Below are 20,325 nucleotides of genomic sequence, written 5' to 3'. Positions count from 1 at the left end.
GGAATGCCTGTTCCCTGCAGCTCCCCTCCTGTTGATCTGAACACAGCAGTAGCTGGCTGGCTGCTGGCAAACAAGGCTGTCTGCTGTGGCCCTGGGGACAGAAGGTGTGGGTGAGGAATGCTGGCAGTCTTTTTGTATTATTATCATTGTTATTGTTGTTATTCTTATTATTTCCTGTCTGTGCACAGTTTCTTTTACAAAAAGAACTGCTGCTTTTTAATTATGAAATAAAATGACAGAAATAAATTACTTTTAAACGATGTTCTGTTTAGGGAATGAGGGGAAGTGATATAACACAAGCTATTCTGAAAATGTCATGCAATCTATGGTTACATTATTTTGGTCTTTCCTGGCTGCAGTTTTTACGAAATTGGTGAGTCAAGCAATTGTCAGTCATATTTTTGTTGTCTTTTCTTTTTCTTACCCTATATGTACTACATGCATCTGTCTAGATTACATCTGAATGACAAAAATATATAGATGGCAGGAGGAGGAAGAGTAATGGCTTTATTTAGAATTAACTGTCAGTAAGTGTTTAAGTGCATCTGTCATGTCTTATTCAGGATTTGTGTTGCTAGTCTCTTAGCTGGGAATTCTTTTTTTTTTTTTGATACCTGATGACATTAGATATTTTAATGTTATTATTCTCATTCAGCAGTCTATGTAAGAAGTGTGGGACTTAAGTTCAGGAATGTCAGTAGTACTTACTGCCTTCTTTTTAGTCATTTAGCAAAAGCACATCTATGGCCTCTTTTTAATACATTTTTAGATTAAATGTTTAATGTATTTTCAAGAATATTCAACTTCTTTAAAAAATATTTGCCCTTATATGTGGGACTGTGCTTGTAAAACAGTTAATGCAATTAATGTATCAGATGGAAAACTTGGGCTAAGAAGGGCTTTGGGAGAAAATATGTACAAATCAAGAAGGCTCACATCAGATAAGTCAAGATAATGGTGTCTTGTGTGTGTCTGTGAAGAAGTAAAGTGGATCCAAGAAGATCTGAGAAAAATAATTTCCTTTTGCAACCTAAAATTAAATGTTTAAAGGAGTTCTTATAGTGCCAGGACTTGGTAAATGGCCTTACTTTCAGGTGTCAGGCACAGAAGAACACCTGATTTTTATTGCTGTTTGTTTGTTTGTTTGCTAATAATTGAGCATTGCCTAGCACGTAAGAGAGAGATGGAAATAATTGCATGGAGGGCTCCCATTGAAATGCATTGGGAATATGCAGGACTCATAGTCTTAACGTGTTCTAAAGCAATGGTGTCTGAGAGAGAGAAATTAAGATCCTCCCCTTGTACATCACATTGACTATGCATGTACTGTGGTATTTCACAGTGAAACATTACTTTTCATCAACAAGCAGTTCTAAGGCCAAAGGCAGATTATTCATTATTTAAGTACAAAGGAAAAAAATATCGAAAATACAGTGAATTACCCATAAAACAGCAGGCTGTGATGTTTTGACTTTAGTGAGTGTTCCTGTCTTCTCTTCTGTGCATATGTGGCAACCAAGTAGTTTTATGGATTAGTCTTGGTAGTTCTGATAATTCAGTTTCCCCTACTATATGGGAATAAAATTTAGGAGAATAAGAGCTTTAATAGATCATTGCTCTTACTGAAAGTTTAATGATTTGTATTTTCTTTGTTGGAGAATTAGGGAACAATTTTTATCTGCTCACAAGCTGGCCAAGCACATCTGAGAACCAGGCTGCGTGGCAAGATGTGATGCATGATCAGTCCTAGATCATAATTTTTGTTCTCTGTTAATATGTTGAAATAGAGTATATGACTGATTGGAGCAACTATTTGATTAGAAAGGGAAATGAATGAAAGACGTACCTCCAAATGCATATTTAACCTCGACCTACGAGTGGCTTTGTTTTGGAGGCAGGAAATCAGGCGGCAAGCTCTGGAGGGATGTGGTCAGAGGTTGCTGAAACTGGGGAACCGCTCCTGTGCCTTGGGTCTGGAGTGTGATTTACAGCATGTTTGCGTGTGGTTCAGTTTTGGTTTGCCAATTCTAGAAGTTAAAGCCATGTGAAAATTGTGCTGGTGTGTTGTGGCAGGGACAGAGCGTGGGTGACGCTTGCCCAAGGGCAAAGCCAGAAATGGCAGGCTGGCCTGGCTTGACACTAGGGCATCCCTGCCTGCAGGACCAACATATTCCTTATATGAGTCTCTCTGGAGGTGTGGCTATATCCTAAAAGGGGTGAATGAGAACCAAAAATGCAACAAAACCAATCTCAGAGAAGCTTTATGCTGTAAGCTGAGGCTTTTAGCAGTCACATCTATCTTTTCTTCTCCATCTATCTTCACATTTTTCAGGCATTTCGATTAGCATGTAAAAATATTCTCACTTCCTTGCAACCTAACAAGTCAATATCTTTTCAACATTAGGGATTGTTCGAAGACAACCGTCAGAAAGCTGGTGTTGCTCAAGAATCAGCTAATTTAATGTGTTCAGGTTTTTGACAAATCCTGCTACTTGGTAGCAATCATGCTGATCCAGCAGAAGGTATTCAGACACAAATTTTAGATGGACCACCAAATACCCAAGAGCCTTTCTTATCCCTTTGGCACAGGGATGCACACGCTGCAGAACTTCCCTGTACTGGTCTGTCCTTCGTAGGCAAAGATTGATGGGGAAGAGGTGCACGATGGATTATCTCACATTCTGCAGTGCTCTTTGCTCCAGGCAAAAATGTGTAGTCAGCTACATGTCATTAGACTGATAGTCAAACTAAATACCTAGAATAGGGGTGGCCCCGAAAGAAGGACCTGATCCTGTACAACCCTACACTCATCCATGTCCTGAGCAAATGTGTTGCATTCACTTCTAGGATCTTTTCTGACACAACTGTCCTGTTTCTGTTCCCTACTTACTCTGTTCTGGGGAGTGTACCCAGGTCTTGATTTTAGGGGCTTTTCATGCTCGGTAGGCTTTTGTGTGCTGTGACTCCATATGGTTTATGGACTGAGGTACATTGAGCTGGATCTGCTGCTGGAGTTGGAGCCCAGTTTATGCATTTGCAGCGCTACTCCCTTTCTTGTTCTCTGAAGCTCTTTGCAGCTTGTTTTAGGGGCTGGCGTGATCTGTGAACTTTCAGGTGGCTCAGCAGCATATGAACAGTCTTGGAGTAGGAGCCCCTCCTTGTCACGTGACTACCCATAGCAGAGGTGCACGGGGAGCAAGGTTGAGAGGTGCTGACAGCTAGTCACTTCTGGATGTGTGGCATTAAACTTATTCACACCCTCATTATTCCCTTAGACTTTGTCTCTAGCACAAAGGCTTTCCCTTGTTTCCAGTCTATTAACAATGCTGTAATAATGAACAGCATCTGTTGACATGCTGCATGCAGAGAAGGATGCAAGTCTTCCTCCCTTCTGCTGTTCCTTCTTCTCACCTCCCGTCACAGATGTAAGGGAGGCATTGCCCTGGTGCAGGGCACTGCAAGAATTCAGGGCTCTGGTGCAGGGTTCAGGAGTGGCTGGTATCACCCACAGATGGAAAAGCCACGGCTGCCATAGCCCTCCAAATATTAAAATCTCTGGGTAGCATTGACTATTTTGTAATGTTAAAATACTTCTCTTAAAGATAGGGGAAATGTCCTCCATTGGCTTGATTTTTGGTTCCAGCTCATTTTTACTTCCTATGGCCGTGCAGAATGTTGCTAACTTTTGTCTTTCCTTCTTCCACCTTGTTTCTGTAGGTCTTGATGATTGCCTGCAGCAATATATAAAGAACTTTGAGAGAGAGAAGATTAGTGGTGACCAGCTACTACGAATTACTCATCAAGAACTGGAAGATCTTGGAGTCACACGAATTGGCCATCAGGAGCTTATCTTGGAAGCAGTAGACTTGCTCTGCGCACTGGTAAACTTCTTGGGGCAAAATGGGGCTGGGAGGAGTCAATAGTGGTTGCATATTCCCAGTTTGTGTATTCAGATTTCTAGTCCCAAAGACTATCTAAATAGCTCAAGAAACTCCACACATGTTATGTGTGAACCGTTTATCATTTGAAACCGGAGGCAATATGAAGAGCAGTATCTACTGATAGGATGGTGCTTGTTAAATAAATTGATGTCAGAGATTTAAGGCTCACATATCTGTCTTTATAGAAGAAGAGTTAATCTGAAACCACAAGAGAACTAGACTGGTTTTGGAGTGTAGCACAGTTATATATGTGAATGCAGTAATTGTGTGCCTGTTGCCCTTTACAGACAAAATGTCCTGATATTAACCATGTCACTTTTCACTGATCCTTTCATGCAAATTATGTTCTAGATGATTATTTGATCTTACTGAAGCATAGCTGCTTGTATTTCACAGTAGAAAGGATTAAATGCTGCAATAATTATTTTGTGTGTAAATAATACAGGCGTCTCTGATGGCGGATACAGAGGGATTTTGATAATGGTCTTTTCAGTCAGGTCGCATGGTAAACATCCATAAGGGGGATTATCCCCTTGGTGCAGGGTGTGGGGTCAACTTAACACTATGAACTTTTTGTGTGTGCTTGTAAAGATTAGTGATAGATTTGGCACACTGTCTGCACTCTCCACTGTAGGAAGGATTGTGAGCAGCTCAGCTAAGATGTACTTGACTGCCTAAAGTGGTGTTTTGTGTATCTTTAATGCGTACTACTTTTTCTAAGCCTCAGAAGCAGCTTTAAGAAAGCTGAATCCCAGTAGACGCAATCAAAGATGGTAGGCTGAAAGGCTCTTCAGAAGGGCTTGTGGATTCTCAGTGTGCAGTGGCTTTTCTAATATCCTGTTGTTGCATCTTTGGGAGATGATAGATGTGAGGGGTAATGAAGAGAAGTGAGTGGAAAAAAAAAGGCGAAGGAAAAAGTGAAAAGGGGAAGAAAAGCTTTTCCATACAGGAAGTTGTTTGGTTTTAAACACGTCTTAGATTGTCTTCTTTAGAGTAGTGTTTCTAATAACATTACAAAGTGGCTCAGTGCAGTAAGTTAACTTATCTATGTGGTATTTAAATAATTGAAAGGATGCAATCCTAAAAAAAAAATGCTGCTGTTTTAGGAGGGAATATGAAGAGAGTTATTCACAAAGTACTTTTATAATCAGAAAGTGCAAAGGGAAACAGGAAAGTAAATAACTGAGACAAAACCTAAATTAGAGAGAACAATGATGACCATTCTTCCCAGTCACACAGGGAGATAGATTGTGCCTCTTTCAAAACTAACCTATTTTCACAGAAAAAAAAAAACCTTGTTTATTAGGTGAAATTAGTTTTTTTCCTGGGTATGTATTACACATGTTCTCTTTAGACAAGCAAACACAACTTGTCTTTGTAGCTCTCTTATCTTAGCCAAAAGTGTATGGAAAGAAACTGAATACAAAATAAGGAATTTGTTGTGAAGGCTAACACAGCGACCTTAATTCAAGCAGCAAATCCCTACCTTCGTGGCTGTTGTTGGATATTTAGTGTTGTCTGCTTTTCTGAATTTGTCTTAAAGAAAACTTCATCATTGAAACACAATAGCATGCTTTGAGATTACAGTTTCTAACTTAAGCTGAGGTTTTTGCAGTCTCACGATTGGCTCCTGATGGCTCCTCAGGGATACAAAATGTGATTGTTATATTGATTTTAGTGGACTTAATTTGAATTTATTGTTCACCAATCAGATAAACCTCTTAGGAAATTTAATTGAGAGACCATCCTTTTGGCTATACTGGTCCTATACTTACAGACTTCCCTTTTCTTATTTCATCAGTAAGTATCTGTCCTGCTTAGTGCTTGCCTGTTCTTCCGATTAGCCTCTAATGTTGACTGTATTGTTTAGGAGGATTTTAAGCCTATGACTCTCCAACATAGGATAACTGCTAGTGCAAAGGGTTTTTAATTAAAATTGTCTGACTATATTTTCTGTTTCACTGGAATTTAACAGAGGTTTCATGATAGAATTTGAAATGAGTTGCAAGTGTACGATTCAACTGAGTTAACATCTATCTGGATGCTGGAGACGATGTGTGACAGGGCAGGAATAGTAATGTTAATGTTATTTTTGCCTAGCAAGCATAATCTCTGACTGGTTTTTAAACTAATCATTAAAAAAACCCAAAAGATTGTCACTTCTGATTCTCCTCCCCATTCTCTCTGAGTTAGTGAGTGACCACCTAAACAGTTTTTTGCCATTGAGGACAATTGAGGAGGAGGGAACCACCTCCCACTCTTCATTCCTTCTCCCACTCTGCAGGGGAGAGTTTCCAAAACAGAGTTGCCATCAATGAGGAAAACTTCTGCAGTGTTGGTAGCTGATGTGTTTTAAGAGCTGCTTTCTTCCTGCCCCAATTCCCAGCATTTTTTTGGGGGTTAAAAGTCTACTCAACAGGTTCTGCCCTGTCAGCTGTGAATATGGCAAAAGGCAAACCAGCTGCTTGTGTTGCGTGCTTGTAGTTTATGGGACAACATTTTCTTCCCAGAGAAAAGTAGAGAGCTTGAATAAGCATATTTGGCTGGTATGGAGAGCATGGCACCTCCTTAACCCTGGCGGAGGCTATTGGATAGTACTAAATAGGCAAACCAATGGCTGCAATAATAGTTGAGAACAAGTTATGATTGATAGCACTATTTAAATGATGTTCTTTGTTGTTTTTTGACAGAAGGTGAGTGGGAGGCTATGGTCTCTCACAGTATTCCCCTCCTGTCATAAGCATTTGCAACAAATGGGTCCTGAAATGTTTGTTAGTTGATCAGGGAACAAATGGTGGCCCGTGCTATCCATCTTAGTAGAGTCTATCTTGGCTGCCCTCCTGCCACACTGTGCTCTTGACAGGAGAGAAAGCATCCTGGGGGAGGGGGGGAAATTCACAGGTTTTCTTTTCCTGTGGTGCTTCAGAGAAGGAGGAATAAAGCCCAGCTGCTGCTACTGTTACAGGTCACACTCGCTGATAATGGTGGGGGTGTGCCTACTGCATACCATCACCAAAGCCAAAGGTGCTCCAGGAGAGAGTGGGCAATGTAACTAATGTAGTCTGTCTCTTCCCTCTCTCCTTCAGTCTGTTAAGGTGGGAGCACATTAAATAGTTTATCTTGCATCAGTGCAGTTTTTTGTTTTCTAAAATCTGTATGTCAGAAAGAGCAAGATAATGTTCTCTGTGCTTAAAAGAAAGAAGTAGTGAGGTCTGTGATGGTATTTTGTTGCTGCTGAGAGTTTTTTTGTATGGTTTTTGACCAGTACTTGAGAAACCACTATGATGGATATGTGCCTGTAGACTTGTTCTGTTTCCAGCAGGGCACATCTCTTGCCCTTCCCTTCTGCTCAAACTGGGACATGAAAGTGAGATTACACTGGTGGCACCAACAGGTAGATTCCTGCTTCATATGGATGTGCATGTTTACTCATACTGATGAAATCTCAAAAAAATAATTGACATCTCAAAACTGTTTGGAAAATGGTAAACTAAGAAGCTATGTGTTCAGCTCTAGAGATAGAGGAGAAACTATATTGAGTTAGGTACTATGGTATTTTTTTCTCCAGGTTACTCCCAGGTAATAAAACATATGTTCATCAGTTATGAAAATTGCCACTACGATCTAGCCTCAACACAATGCTTTTCAGTATGTATGTGGTGGTGAAGCTATTCTAAGACTGCTTTACATTTCATCAGTACATAAACAATAGTGTAACAGACCTGCATCCACACATAAAATGTCAGAAGCCTTGTTTCTTTGGTGGTTGTTTGAAGAACTGGATGTGACTGGGCAATGCCAACAGGAAATAAACTGAGGGAAGATGGAGGTGATGCTTAAGAAAAGAGAAATGTGTATTGAAGAACAGATTACTTAAGGCCATCAGATCACTGTATCAGTCTTCATGTTTGGAGTGCATCTGGAGGTCTTGTAGCTCCTGAAATACCTAACTGTGCTGCAGAAAGCAAGGAAACACACGTAGTTCTTTTTCTATCAGAAAAAGATGTCAGGAAGGTTTGTCAGGAGATGGAGTTTCATTTAGCAAATCAAGTGTGACTATATTTTGTTGAGTGTCCATAGACTCTAAATTTTATGTCTCCTTGGTATCATATTTTTCCCAGAAAATGTGACCCTTTGCCTCACTGCCTCTAGAATACAAAGACTGAAGACTTCACAGACAAAGATTACTTCTTCCATCTTTAAGAAAATGATCGTATCACCACAATGCCTTGATGCGTGTGTTTTTTTTCTGTTTTTGTTTTATTCCTCAGAAATACCACATACATTTTGTTTGAATGAAGATTAAGTTAGTTACATTTGATTTTGAACATTTTCAAAGATTTTTTAAAGGAAACCTTAAAGTAGGAAACATTTTGTTCTGTGAAGATAGGAATATTTAGAAAACTTCCCAAATCCCATTTGGATGCTTTAAAGTTTTCCTTAAACAAAGAATTTAGTAAAGTCCTGGTGAATTTGCAAAATAATTCTTCAGGGAATCTGCATTTTTATAGATTAGGGTTTGATTTAAAACCAAAACATTTTCTTCTTTGTACAGCATACTGGTTTTAGCACTGTTTTCATTCTAGTTATTTAAACCTGCGATGTCTGCACAGGAATTTATTATACACTGTATATTTGAATCTATAAAGCTAGAAGATTGCAGCAGATGAAATAGCATTATTATTTGGCAGAGGAAACATTGGAGTGCACTAACAGCATGAAATTACTTATCATTTACCACTAACACAAAACATTTATATGCAAATGAATGTAAAAAATAGACCTACTTTACCCATGAATGATTCGACGCCTCTTAAGAATTATGCCTTTTATCTTAATTTCATCTTTCTCACACAAATTCTTTCCTTTGCCCTTATCACTAGTCAGATCTTAAAACTGCTTTTGTCAGTAATAGTGAATATTAGACTTAATCACTGTAGTGCTAAGTGAGGAAGACTTCATTCCAGAATAGAGATTTGTATGTACTGGAGTTGGGATTTATTGATAATATTCTGCATGCTCATAGCAGAAAAAAAAATTACCCTTTTTATTATTGCCCTTTGCAAGTTAAAGTTCTGCCAATATATCATGTACCTTCCTGTCTTCAGCCTGAACTAACTTAAATGCAGAGAAGAAAATCCAGAAGTCCATCACCAGATCAATAAAGCTAAGTAAGGAGTTAAAGGGTTTCTGTTAGCTCATATAGATCAGGTTGAAAATATTTGTTGCTGTTGTTAGTACATCTTTTATACAGAACTGCAGTAAACCCAGTGGCATGTCAAAGGCAGTAAATATGTCTGCATGCAAAGGATGAATGTCCTTCCTCTCACTTGCCCCAAGAGTGTTATGGAACCTGGGTACTTTGCTTAGTTGCTTTTTCTTTCAGTTTGTTTCGAGTTTTGGGCAAGTACAAAATACATGCTCTGGTTCGTAGAGTCATAACGTGGTTTGGGTTGGAAGGGACCTTTAAAGATCCAAACCCCTAGTGAAAAGCAACCTGGATTAAAAGAGCTGTTACAATGTAAAATGTTTTAAAGAGGTAGTGTGTTCATAACAATCCACATCTTTTTTTTAAAAAAAACCAACCAAACAAACCAACCCTGCTGATTGACTGTTTACAACTTTGTGAAGTACATGTAACTGAATATGTAACTGGTAGTTTGAATCCTGGAGAAATAAGAGTACTTGGCTCGCTAGGGACAAAATTACATGAGAAAGTAGAAAAACAAAAAACTAATGAGCACTTGGTCTTTGAAGAGTCTGATGACTGAATAAGAGTAAGAACAGTTTATATAATTGCTCTATTAGTGCTACAAAGCATGACCAGGGCTTGGCTTTTTGATGTGTTACTTGATTGTGCTGTAGCAAAAGAAAGGCATTTTTCAAGAAAGGAGATGATGACAATTATGAATCTTTCCTGGGTTCTGCAGGGCTCTAAGTATCATGCACCTGAGATTTTTCTGACTGTAAACATTTAGGACAAATATTTATAGCCTTTGAAATCATTGCCTTTTAATCAGTATATGTTTAATATTTGCAGTAAGTGATAAATGTCCTTTGAGCTATCTGGCTTTTTCCTCTTATCTACATATTCAGTGTTTATGTAACAGATGTGTAAAGATCATGTGTTGTGCACTTCTAAATTACCCCATATGTCAGTGCTATTTGAAGGAGAGATAACCTTAAGTGTTGGCATTTTGTGGAGCTTGAAGAAGGGTCATTAGAAATGCATGTTGTAGGCAGATCTGATGAGGTATAAAGTTACATAAGGCACCTTCCATATGACAAGCTGTATTCTCAGTTGCTTGCAACTTTGGGCTGGTAAGCTATCTGCCTCATACTTTGTGGGATGTATTCAGCCAAATGTTTTGGAGAATGAGGTTTGGATGCATTTTGTTCATCTTTAGAAATAGCTTTGAAGATAAACGTTGGAATTTTTCTTGGTGAATTCTCGACTGCCCTAGATTTTGAGGTGTGGTTTGGAAATGGCTGCCATGTGCCCTGGTATCCATGTAATGCTTGTTTTGGTTACTCATTTGAAAGCTTGCCAGAGTTCCTGAGAACTCAGGACTCTATGAACTTTACTGTTTCCAAGTTGCTTGTTTAAAAGTAATAAGTAATACATACAAAAAGGATGCTCAAGAATTAAAAATGAAAGACAAAAGCACTGAAAAAAAAAAAAAGGAGCAGAATTAAGCTTACCTGAAGTTTTATCTTAAGTGCCTTTCTTAGCAGCCTGTTACTATTCTTAAAACTCCTGTATTCAGTCTGTGAGTAAATGAAAAAAGACTTTTTTAAAAAAAAGTTAAGTTGCATTACAGAGAAAACTTAGGATTTCCTCCATGTGATTGTTACCTATATTACTGAGAGATATCAGGCACAACTCAGAAGTTACGTCTTTACATGTAATTATATGCAGCACATAATTTATTACACAACACACCTATCTAGACTATAATATTTATCTTTTCAAAAGGTTGCCATTTGCCCCCTTGTTTAAAAAATGTTTGTGTATGGCAGCAAACATTTGCCAAAGAAAAATAAATCTTTACCTTCTGTAGTTTATACAGTTGTGGTTGCCTTCTGCAGAGGGGCAGCAGAAAATAAGTGATCTAAGCACTGCTATCTGCTCTGCCTGCCTGGTGAAACTGTTTTTATTTTCCTTTTGCCCCCAAGCACCCATGTTACAGTAGAGTCTTCTACAGTTCCTATCTTCAATAAGAGTTAGCACTGGTTGCTGCATGCCTTTTGCTCTACATGCTTTCCAGCAGCCCTCTGGGGTGAAGAAAAGTAGTGATTTAAGGAAGTAGGCAGAGGGGCCATATGCTCATTTCTCTGTGTTGGATTGCGTCTAGGAGTCGGGCGACACCATTGAACTCAAGGTGGTCTTTGTGCTTGGAGATGTAGAGGCATTTGTAGTTGTGTAAAAGTTGTGATCTAGACATCTGTTCTAAGGGGTTTCTGGATTTGTTTCTGGACGGTGCCTATTGTCCGTATTGCATATTGTGGTGTGTTTAGATGCAGACTTCTTTTGGTATCTGAGCTTGGGTTTTTTAGTTAGCTGAGGTGCCTTTGCATTTGAAATAGGCAGCATAAAAGTACCCATAACTAAAGGCCTAAGAAGCTTCTAGATACCCTGTCTGAGCCAGCAGACATAGTTAGCACTATAGGAGTTAGGAGCACTACTTTTTAACCTGTGTTTAACCTGTGCTAGCAGTGCGATGTATACTTCCCTGCCAGAAAGGGTTAAGTGAATTTATCACAGGAAAGAGATTAAATGAGTTCTGGATGGGGTTGTTTTTGTGTGGTTTTTTTTTTTTTTTTTTTTTTTTTTTTGTTTGTTTGTTTGTTTGTTTTTTGGTGTGTGTGTGTCTATTTGTTTTTAATTGGGGGAAGCAGGCAGACAACTAATGAACATTGAACAAGTTAATCCAAGAAAATGTTGCTTTATGTCCCAGGTTTGGTTAGTGAACTGACTTCCTACCCTGAAATGCTCATATAGGGATGGGCTGGCAGAGGAATTAGGCTGTCTCTCCTCACATTAAAAAAAAAAAAGAAAAACTCATCAGTGGTGATTAGAGCTACTGCTTGTCAGCATGTGAAGAAAAGAGCTACAGTTCATCACTCACACTGTCATGTGAAGCCACATAAAAGTAATTAGCAGGTAAAATGTCTATTAATAGCTCCCACCACCTTTAGTTTGAACACCTGCTGACAAGCTAATACTCTGTGTAGCTTAGCTTCATCAAGTTCTTGTTTTGTGATTGCCAGTAGAGACTCCATTAGAGCTGTTTCTGTTGAGGCAGGGTGTCTCTGGAGACACTGTTGCTCCGTGGTCTCATGTTGAGAAAGCGGATGCATAGACTTGCTTTGCTTCTTGTAATATCTAAAAGCATGCAGAGATTTCTTTGTGGTTCTTTTGGTGACTGTGAATTTATTTTGGCTAATGAAAGCATAACTTGTGTTAGCGCCAGCTAAGTGCAGAGTAGGAGAAAACAATAGAGTTGTCTCCTTTGCCTGCAATTATCTTCTTACGGTGCTTGAAAATAAACATAGTGTATTTCTAAGAAAACCATATTGTTAATAGTATATTATCACATATAAAGTATGATTAAACTTGGCAGTTATTATTTGAGCAAGCTTTATTCCAATAGTAGAACATGCAACTCTTTGTTCATTTTTAACGTGGGCCAGAATATTACTGATAAACAAAATGGGGATTTTGTTAGCTTGGCTGCTGGTTTAGGATCCTTTTGTTTGAAGGCTTCAGCAAACACAGCTGCCCAAAAAATATTCTGCCTGACATTTATCTCTGTATTTTCCATCCCGGCCTTTCTGTCTCATATTACAGGTGGAGGCTTTACTGAAGTCAGTGCCATTCCTCCTGCAAGACTGAATTTGACATGTAGCTTAGGTGTTACATTTGTCCCTCAGTTTATTTTGTTAAAGAACACACAGACATTTGATGAATATGTGTGAAAATAGACTTTGTTAACATTGCCTCTTCTTTTCCATGCATCTGACGGTTATAAAAGACATCTGAAAAAGAGTGCATCTGTATGTTGGTGACCATCACTTGAGATGTTAACAGGAGGCCACTAAGCTTTTATAGCAGCTGATATTCTAAAGAAGCATATACATAAATGCAGCATATTTTCTTGTCATAGAATGAATATTTGAATATCATTTTGCTTGGTCTGCAGTGTTCAATATTGCAGGTTTTCTTTTTGTTAGTGCTCTATTTTCTGGTGAGTCTGGAGGGCCTGAGTGTTGCCTGCTTGGGTTCCCACTGCGGCGGGCATGGAACACCAGGGCAGGCTGGTACCCAGCATCGGCCTCTCTAAGTGGGTGGGGAACAGACAAGGTGACGAAGCAGGTGGTGGAGAAAGTGAGGGATATGAAACAATTTGGGTTTTTCAAGGAGTGTGGGGATCCAGCCTGGGCCTCAGTGTGGTCTCCTCCCAGCCACAGGCCCTGGATGGGGAGGTGAACAGGCACCTGGGCCCAGCCAGCTCCTTCCTCACAGCCACCCTGGCCTCAGTTTACCTCATATGGCTTGAAGGCAAGGGTGATATTTGGATAATCACCCTCAGCTCCTTAGGAACAGCCCCCGGAATTAAGAAGTTCAGCATTTCAGTGTCTATGCTCCCTCTGAGACGGCCTGTGGCCAGCCTGCAGTTTGTGGTCTTCCCTCCTTGTGTTTGGGGGAGGTGAGCGCCATGTTATGTGGGTGTTGGGAGGCTCGCTTGTGGTGAGGGTTTGGGTTGGCTGATCTATAAGACATTTTGTATGACTTAACTTTCATCTGGTATATCTTACATTTATTTCTTCCCCAATTAATTTTGCCAAAATGAGCTAGATGCTCAAGAAGCAGAATGAAATAAGAACAAATGTGATCTTTTTTCAACTTGCTCCTACCCAGTCCTTAGTCTCCATCGTGCCACAGCAACCACAGAAAACCACAGCAAAACCAAATTTGTTGTTATCTGTACTTTATATCTTATTTAGACTGATTTAATAAGTTATTAGTTATGAGCCATTTAGCTGCATAATAAAGTACATTTGACTTTTCCATCCCAATTTATTGTTTTCATCTTTCTGTATAATTGCTATCGAATATTTACGTGAGGAAAAGTCACTGCCCAAACATACAATTTGTCTAAGTGGAAAGTGAATGTGGTGGCAGGGGACGGCACTTGTTCAGAAACTGTGCAGTTTAGAAACTTGTCTGCAAAGCCTTCCTTGCACAAAATATGGATGTTCTCAGCAGTTACAGTAGGGGTTATTTCCTCCTTAAGCTGAGTCCCAAAGCGTGCCCTCTGCTGAGGAAAGATGACTGTTGTTTTACTGGCTCCCTCACAGAGCATGGTCGGTTTACAAGCATGAAGAGGCGCTGGCTGGGAGAGGGCAGACAAGCCCTGTGCTGAGGTCTCTCTGTTCCGTGATGATCTCCCATTTGCTTGGGAGCAGACATTGTAGGAAGGCTTAGGACTCACTGGTTCTAGCTTCAGTGCAGTGTTCCTGCAGTGCTTATGTAATTAAAGAGGAGATTATGTTCATTTAGTAGGTGGTTTGGATTAGGAGCATGACAACTGCTGTAAATAATCACCCTCCCACCCCACCCATTTCCTATAGAAAAAGAAGACTAAGGTCAATAAGCTTCAGCAGCCTTAAGTTAGCATTGGCAAATATATCCATTCTCTTATTTCTTCTCCTTTTGGACAGATTAGCATGGGGACCAAAATGGAGGGTCTGGGAGGAGAGCTGTCAAGAGCAAGAAGGGTCATTAGAAAGTAGACTTTCTGTGTGCATTTGAGGGTCTTTCTGAAACTTACTTCATCACCATTGTGGTAGGAAATGGTCAACAGCTCACCTTCCATAGTGAGTAGCTCTTTCCACTGTCAACTGAACAAGTGAGCACCTCATGTTAGAACCCTGTGATGTGGTTAAAGTGAACAGCACTTTAAGAAGTCCCATCTTTCTCTTACAGGAAAAATGAGCTCAAGGCTATGAAATTGCTTATTGCTTTACAAAGGCAAAAGAAGATGCCTTTTGAAAGAATTATTATTCCTTGCATTTGTGAAGAAAACATCTGTTATAAAAATAACAAGTCACTGATAGTACTATATTATATTGTAATTGAACATTATGGGATTTTGTGGTGCTGTTTCAGCAACATTTGTATATTTGAAGTATTTTCAATTACTATTAGTATTCTGCATAATTATTTTTTGTCTCCTCTGCGAAGCTGAGGAATGTAATTTAAGGGGTTCACTCTTAAATGGAAGCAAAGCTGACAACTTGCCTTTAAAAGTGCAGCATAGGCAGAGCTGCATAGCACTGTGTTCTCTGGTCTGTCATTCTGGTGGTCCTTTACTGCTAACAAGAATAAAAGAATGAAAATCAATAAGAGCAATTTGGTGTCACGCTGTGTCCATCCTAGACAAGAGAGCTGCAAGTTCTCTTGCCTAACGTGATCTTAGGAATTGGTGTGAGTTTGGACACGAGGGACTCATTCCTAACCATCAGATCTATGGAGAGATTTGTCTGATCTACTGAAAGCGATGCACTGCTTTGAAAATCAATCTGCCAGACTAGGTTTATTCTTCATTTTGAGGTTTTTCTTAGTACACTCAAAAGCGGCTAAAAGATCACTCATCATTTTGCTCTTCTTTTGTTCTATTTTTGCACACATTAGAAACAGAACATGTCATACATTTAAAAACTAATGAGTGGGTGTATTGCTACCTTAATAATTAGGAATGGCTAATTGTTGAAGCAGAAGGCTGTTCTCAGTACTTCATGTTCAGCTGCAAAGCTAACTTTCTTTTCTTTTCTTTGCCTTTTTTCAATGCAGAACTATGGTTTGGAAACAGAAAACCTAAAAACCCTTTCTCACAAGCTGAACGCATCTGCCAAAAACCTACAAAACTTCATCACTGGGAGGAGGAGGAGTGGTCACTATGATGGAAGGACAAGCCGCAAATTACCAAATGATTTTCTGACATCTGTAGTGGATCTGATTGGAGCAGCTAAAAGTCTGCTGGCTTGGTTGGACAGGTAAAATCTCCCAAATGTGTCACAGGTAACCGGATCACACACACAAACCCCAACTTCTGTACAAAACGTAATGTAGACATTGAAATGGAAGCAGATTTCATTTACAAGTTCAGAGAGGATGTTTGTAGCAATTTGTTCTATCTGAATTACATGGTGAGTTAACAAGTGTTCCAGAACATTACTTCTAAATACACTTCAACCCTACACATGTCTGGAAATACAATATAGCAACAGGATGACATCATTAGGTTATGTATGTATTTTATTATTGACATAGAACAGCACTTTGACTTGCGTAACTCAGATTCATTGCTCTGATAGTATCAAATTCAGAAAATTGTGGTCAACCTTTTCATTATATAGGTGTCAATATGTACTTTCTCTGAGTGTGTGTAAACCTGTATGTTGCATTTTAGGGTTTTTAAATAGCAGTGAAAGACTCCTGAAGGGGTTAAAATTAGTCTACTTATGTCTTATGCATTGCAGTGCATTTTTATTAGCAAAAATAAAATGCTTATCTTGATGCAAAGACCTATCTTATTTTGTACCCAGCAGCTGAAGATTTGTTCAGAGTATGATTGTTTTATAATTCTAAACATCCAACAGAATTATTTGGATTTACTACTGTGGGTTTTCTTGTGTTTCATTTTCCTGAGGAAAACTGGTTTCTGTCCCATGAATGATTTTTCCATATCAAAGGTTTAGGTGGGGCATGAGTCTTTTCCATTTCTTAAGCTGAACTGCAAATTCTTTTGACAATAGATTGCAGCTACTACTGCTTCTTCTTTTCTCCTCCCTTTCCAGACTTTTCCCAACTTTCAAAACCAGAGTACCTAAAGTTGTGCTCCTGAATTTCTATTTAGATGCATAGAGAAGGAATACAATCTCATGGAAAGAATTAAGTATTGAGACTTCAGAAATTTGGAATATATTTTTAGCTCTGCCTCTAGCCTGTTGTTACTTGGAAGACCTGTAGGCTTTGCTTTTTATCCCTGCAAATAATTTTTGGCAGAGAACAGCTTGTCATTCTGGGCTTTAAAACAGAAAGGACAGTAGAAAACTGTTCTTTTGCATAGGCAGATCAGTGTTTTCCACTTCTTTCTATTTAGAAATAACCTTGACTGTTTTCTTACTGGAATTGTTGCTAATGGATAAAGACTGTTAGTTACAAAGTTGAGAATTTTTTTCTGTTTTACGTAAAATAATCTAAAACAGTAAACTTTCACAACTATATGTTTAACACATTGAATAAAAAGTGGTTTTGGTATCTTAATATGAATGTAGTAGTTGGACTTCTGGAATAAAGAAGCTGATGCTAGGAAACATCTGCATGTGTGCACTAATGTGTCACTGTAATACTGCACCCCAACAATTTCTAAAAATATTCATATCAGTTCTACTCCTAGTAAAATACAAAACAACTTTAAAATGATAGTGGATCAGATCCAGGAGTTCCAAAAAGTTAAAAATGAGGGCAGCCAGGGTGGTAGGCCACTTTTAGCAATGCTGTCTTTAATGTCCAAAAAAGGTTTCCTAGAAGTGATATTTTGATTTCATTGAGATTTCTGGGAAAGTCCTTTTGAAGATCTATGTAGCTTAAACACCTGGTTCAGGCAAACATTTTCTGTAACATTTTAAGACTTTTCTGATTTATGAACATGTGGGTATTTTGGTTAGGTTTGTTCTTATTTCTTTGTGAAGCCCCCAAATTAGGATGAAGGCAGGCCAACAACTGCATTTTCCATGCACATCTGGATTTGCACATCCATTTCCATGGGGACATCTGGATCCATAGGATTCTGCTTATGATATTCCTTCTAAGAAGTTATTGAGGCCACTAGGGGGAGATAGAAAGATTTTTAAAATAAAGTATTTGAAATCAGGAACACAGATCTAGTTTCATTCTGCACAGCTGTTACTAGTAAATCTGGGTCCCAAATCTTACGCTTTTTGGTTGTTTTTTAACAGCAGTTCCATCTCTGGGATGTAAGGGAGGGCAGAGCAAACCATTCGGAGGACTCAGGTGGCTATTGGGGTTATCCACATCATTGTAAGATCCATACTGCCCCTGTGCAGTGTTTTTCAGGTCTTGCCTGGGAAAAGCAGCTAGCAGCAGCTCCAACTTGCATAGAAATGCAGTGTTGTGCTTTTTATGTGTGAGAAGTGGGGATGACTCCATAAAACTTGTGCTTCAATTACTGTTCAAGTGAGCTCACTTTTTATGATATTTCTGTAGGACATTTACAATCTATAAGGACCTCATTGGGCCAGATACAATTATCAAAGGGAGTGCAGGAGCTGTAATTTGCTGAGTTACTTCCACTGTGACTCTTGCAGTGCCACTGTACGGGGCTGATCCATGAATACTCTTTGTTCCAGGTCTCTGCCTGGAGCAGTCCTGCTTCCAGATGTATGTCAGAGATTGAATTTTACGGAAAATTAGGATAGCTTTTATTGCCAGGCTCTAAAAGTCTTCTGGGTTAGTTTCATTTAAGAACAGGAAAAACTTAGTAGAGAATTCTAGCTATTTTCAGAAGAAGTTGGCTGATGATTTTGAGGAACGTGAAATAGCTCTCCAACAACATCCTGTAAAGAAACTGTCATCACACTAACAGATGATGCCCTTAAGCTTTTTAGACTAATTTTAACTTCCTTTAACTTTCTTGGCCCACAAAATCTAGCCTCTTTTTCAGAAGACTTCAAAATATGTTTTAGCTTAATAATGTTTTATTTTATACTCTCTCCAATTTTCAAATTCTTCCAAGCTAATTTGCTGATGAGATTGGTGTTTTCTTGAAAAACTGTGTCAGTCTTTTGTGAGAGTATGGTGCCTTTGCACAAGACGCTTAGCATAGCTCTTAGACTGATGGAAAACCACACTTTAGGCAATAGCAACAAATGTCTCCAGCGATAGTTCTCAGGAATTAGAGAATAATATATACAGTCATACGAGTGTTGTAGGTTTCCAGTTAGATTACTGCTGTTCTTTGCAGTCTCTACTCCTGGAATTCATGAAAGTTGTATTCTTGGAACAGTAATATATGCCACCTTTCTGAATCCTCCTTCTTCTCTGATATGTCAGGTTCCTGGAAATTCTTCTGCCTTTTATAGGGTTGATGCACTCCATCTTGGGAAGAAATTTTGTTCAATGTGTAATGAAACTAGGATTACTCTTCTGAGTTCAGTGCTGCGGATCCACAACATGAATGCATTGCAGTTTTGTGGTATAAAAAAAGTATTTTTTTCTGTATACTAGTATGACCAGTAGTATCTGCATATTTAATTGAAATTGAAGTTAGACGTATTTATTTATGTTAATCCCAGGTAAGGTTTTTCTTGTAGCACACATTTACAGTCTGCCTGAAAACAACTTAGTAAAAGTGTTGCTTTTTATGGGGATGTGTCGGTGTTTGCTGCCTCTCTGAGATTTCTGAATTAAATACAATCATCCATCTGTGGCTTTCTTGGTCTAAAAGCACCATAAACACCCAGAGGATTTTAAGAATCAAACCAATTTTTTCATGTTTAACAAAATTATGTTAGGATTTTACCGTGTTTCTTGCATTTTCATGGCACCAGTGAAAACTTCCAGCTTTTAGTCCAGAGGAAAATATGAACTGAAAAGTAATGATCTAGAGATCCCAGAAAATCCTTCTCAGCTCCAAGCTTAGAGGATTCAGCAATGCTCATGACTAACTTTCTCTCTGGTTAAGACACAGCCAGATCATGTACTGTACTCACATCTCATTCCTTTTCTACTAATTTTCTACTGCTTACAGGTTATACTCCTGAAGTTGTGAAGAGCCATGAGTAAAGGGTGCTCAGATTTATCCAATACCTTTTCTCCCACAATTTAACAAACCGTCTGACAGACAGAAGGTTGTATTTTCATCAAAAGTTGGCACAACATTGAGTGTTGAGTCTCCTAGTGAGTCAGAAGCTGCTGCAAAGTGAAGGCAGCCTTGGGAGCAAAAGCTACTTTTACAAATCCTTGAAGCACCCCATTTTCTCCCTGCAGGTCCCACTGTACATCATATGGTTTTCTTTCATGGGACAGCTAGATTTAACAGGTAGAGCTCATGACTGTAGTCTTAACTGGTAAGAACCATAGTACTCTTTGTGGAAGGATCCTGAGGGAGCCTTGCCTGAGGTGACTTTTGGTGACAGCTGCATGAGCTTTGTCTCCTATCTCCTTGCTCTGCCAGCATGCAGCTTGTTTGCATCCCTTGTTTCTGGTGGTGCCATCTTCCATGTTGCTCTTGGTTTGATATGCTGTCTTCATTCACTGCCACCACTCTTCTATCTTCTTTGCCAACTGAACACC

The 20,325-nt window shown here is 39.0% G+C and overlaps 1 protein-coding gene across 1 annotated transcript in view; it reads left to right on the top strand.

The window, feature by feature from the left end:
• Window positions 1-3,717: 3,717 nt before the first annotated feature.
• CNKSR2 (connector enhancer of kinase suppressor of Ras 2) overlaps window positions 3,718-20,325 on the top strand; it is a gene marked incomplete at its 5' end in the record, with an annotated part of 181,132 nt that continues 164,524 nt past the window's right edge. Inside the window, 2 exons of the mRNA XM_008942174.1 lie at window positions 3,718-3,881; window positions 15,799-16,001. Coding sequence (XP_008940422.1) covers window positions 3,718-3,881; window positions 15,799-16,001 — 367 coding nt within the window. The remainder of the gene's footprint in view (window positions 3,882-15,798; window positions 16,002-20,325) is intronic.

This window comes from Merops nubicus, unplaced genomic scaffold, assembly GCF_000691845.1.
Source record: "Merops nubicus isolate BGI_N331 unplaced genomic scaffold, ASM69184v1 scaffold7606, whole genome shotgun sequence".
NCBI lineage: Eukaryota > Metazoa > Chordata > Aves > Coraciiformes > Meropidae > Merops > Merops nubicus.
The sequence above is the reverse complement of the archived record's forward strand: the minus strand, read 5'-3'. Positions and strand labels throughout refer to the sequence as shown.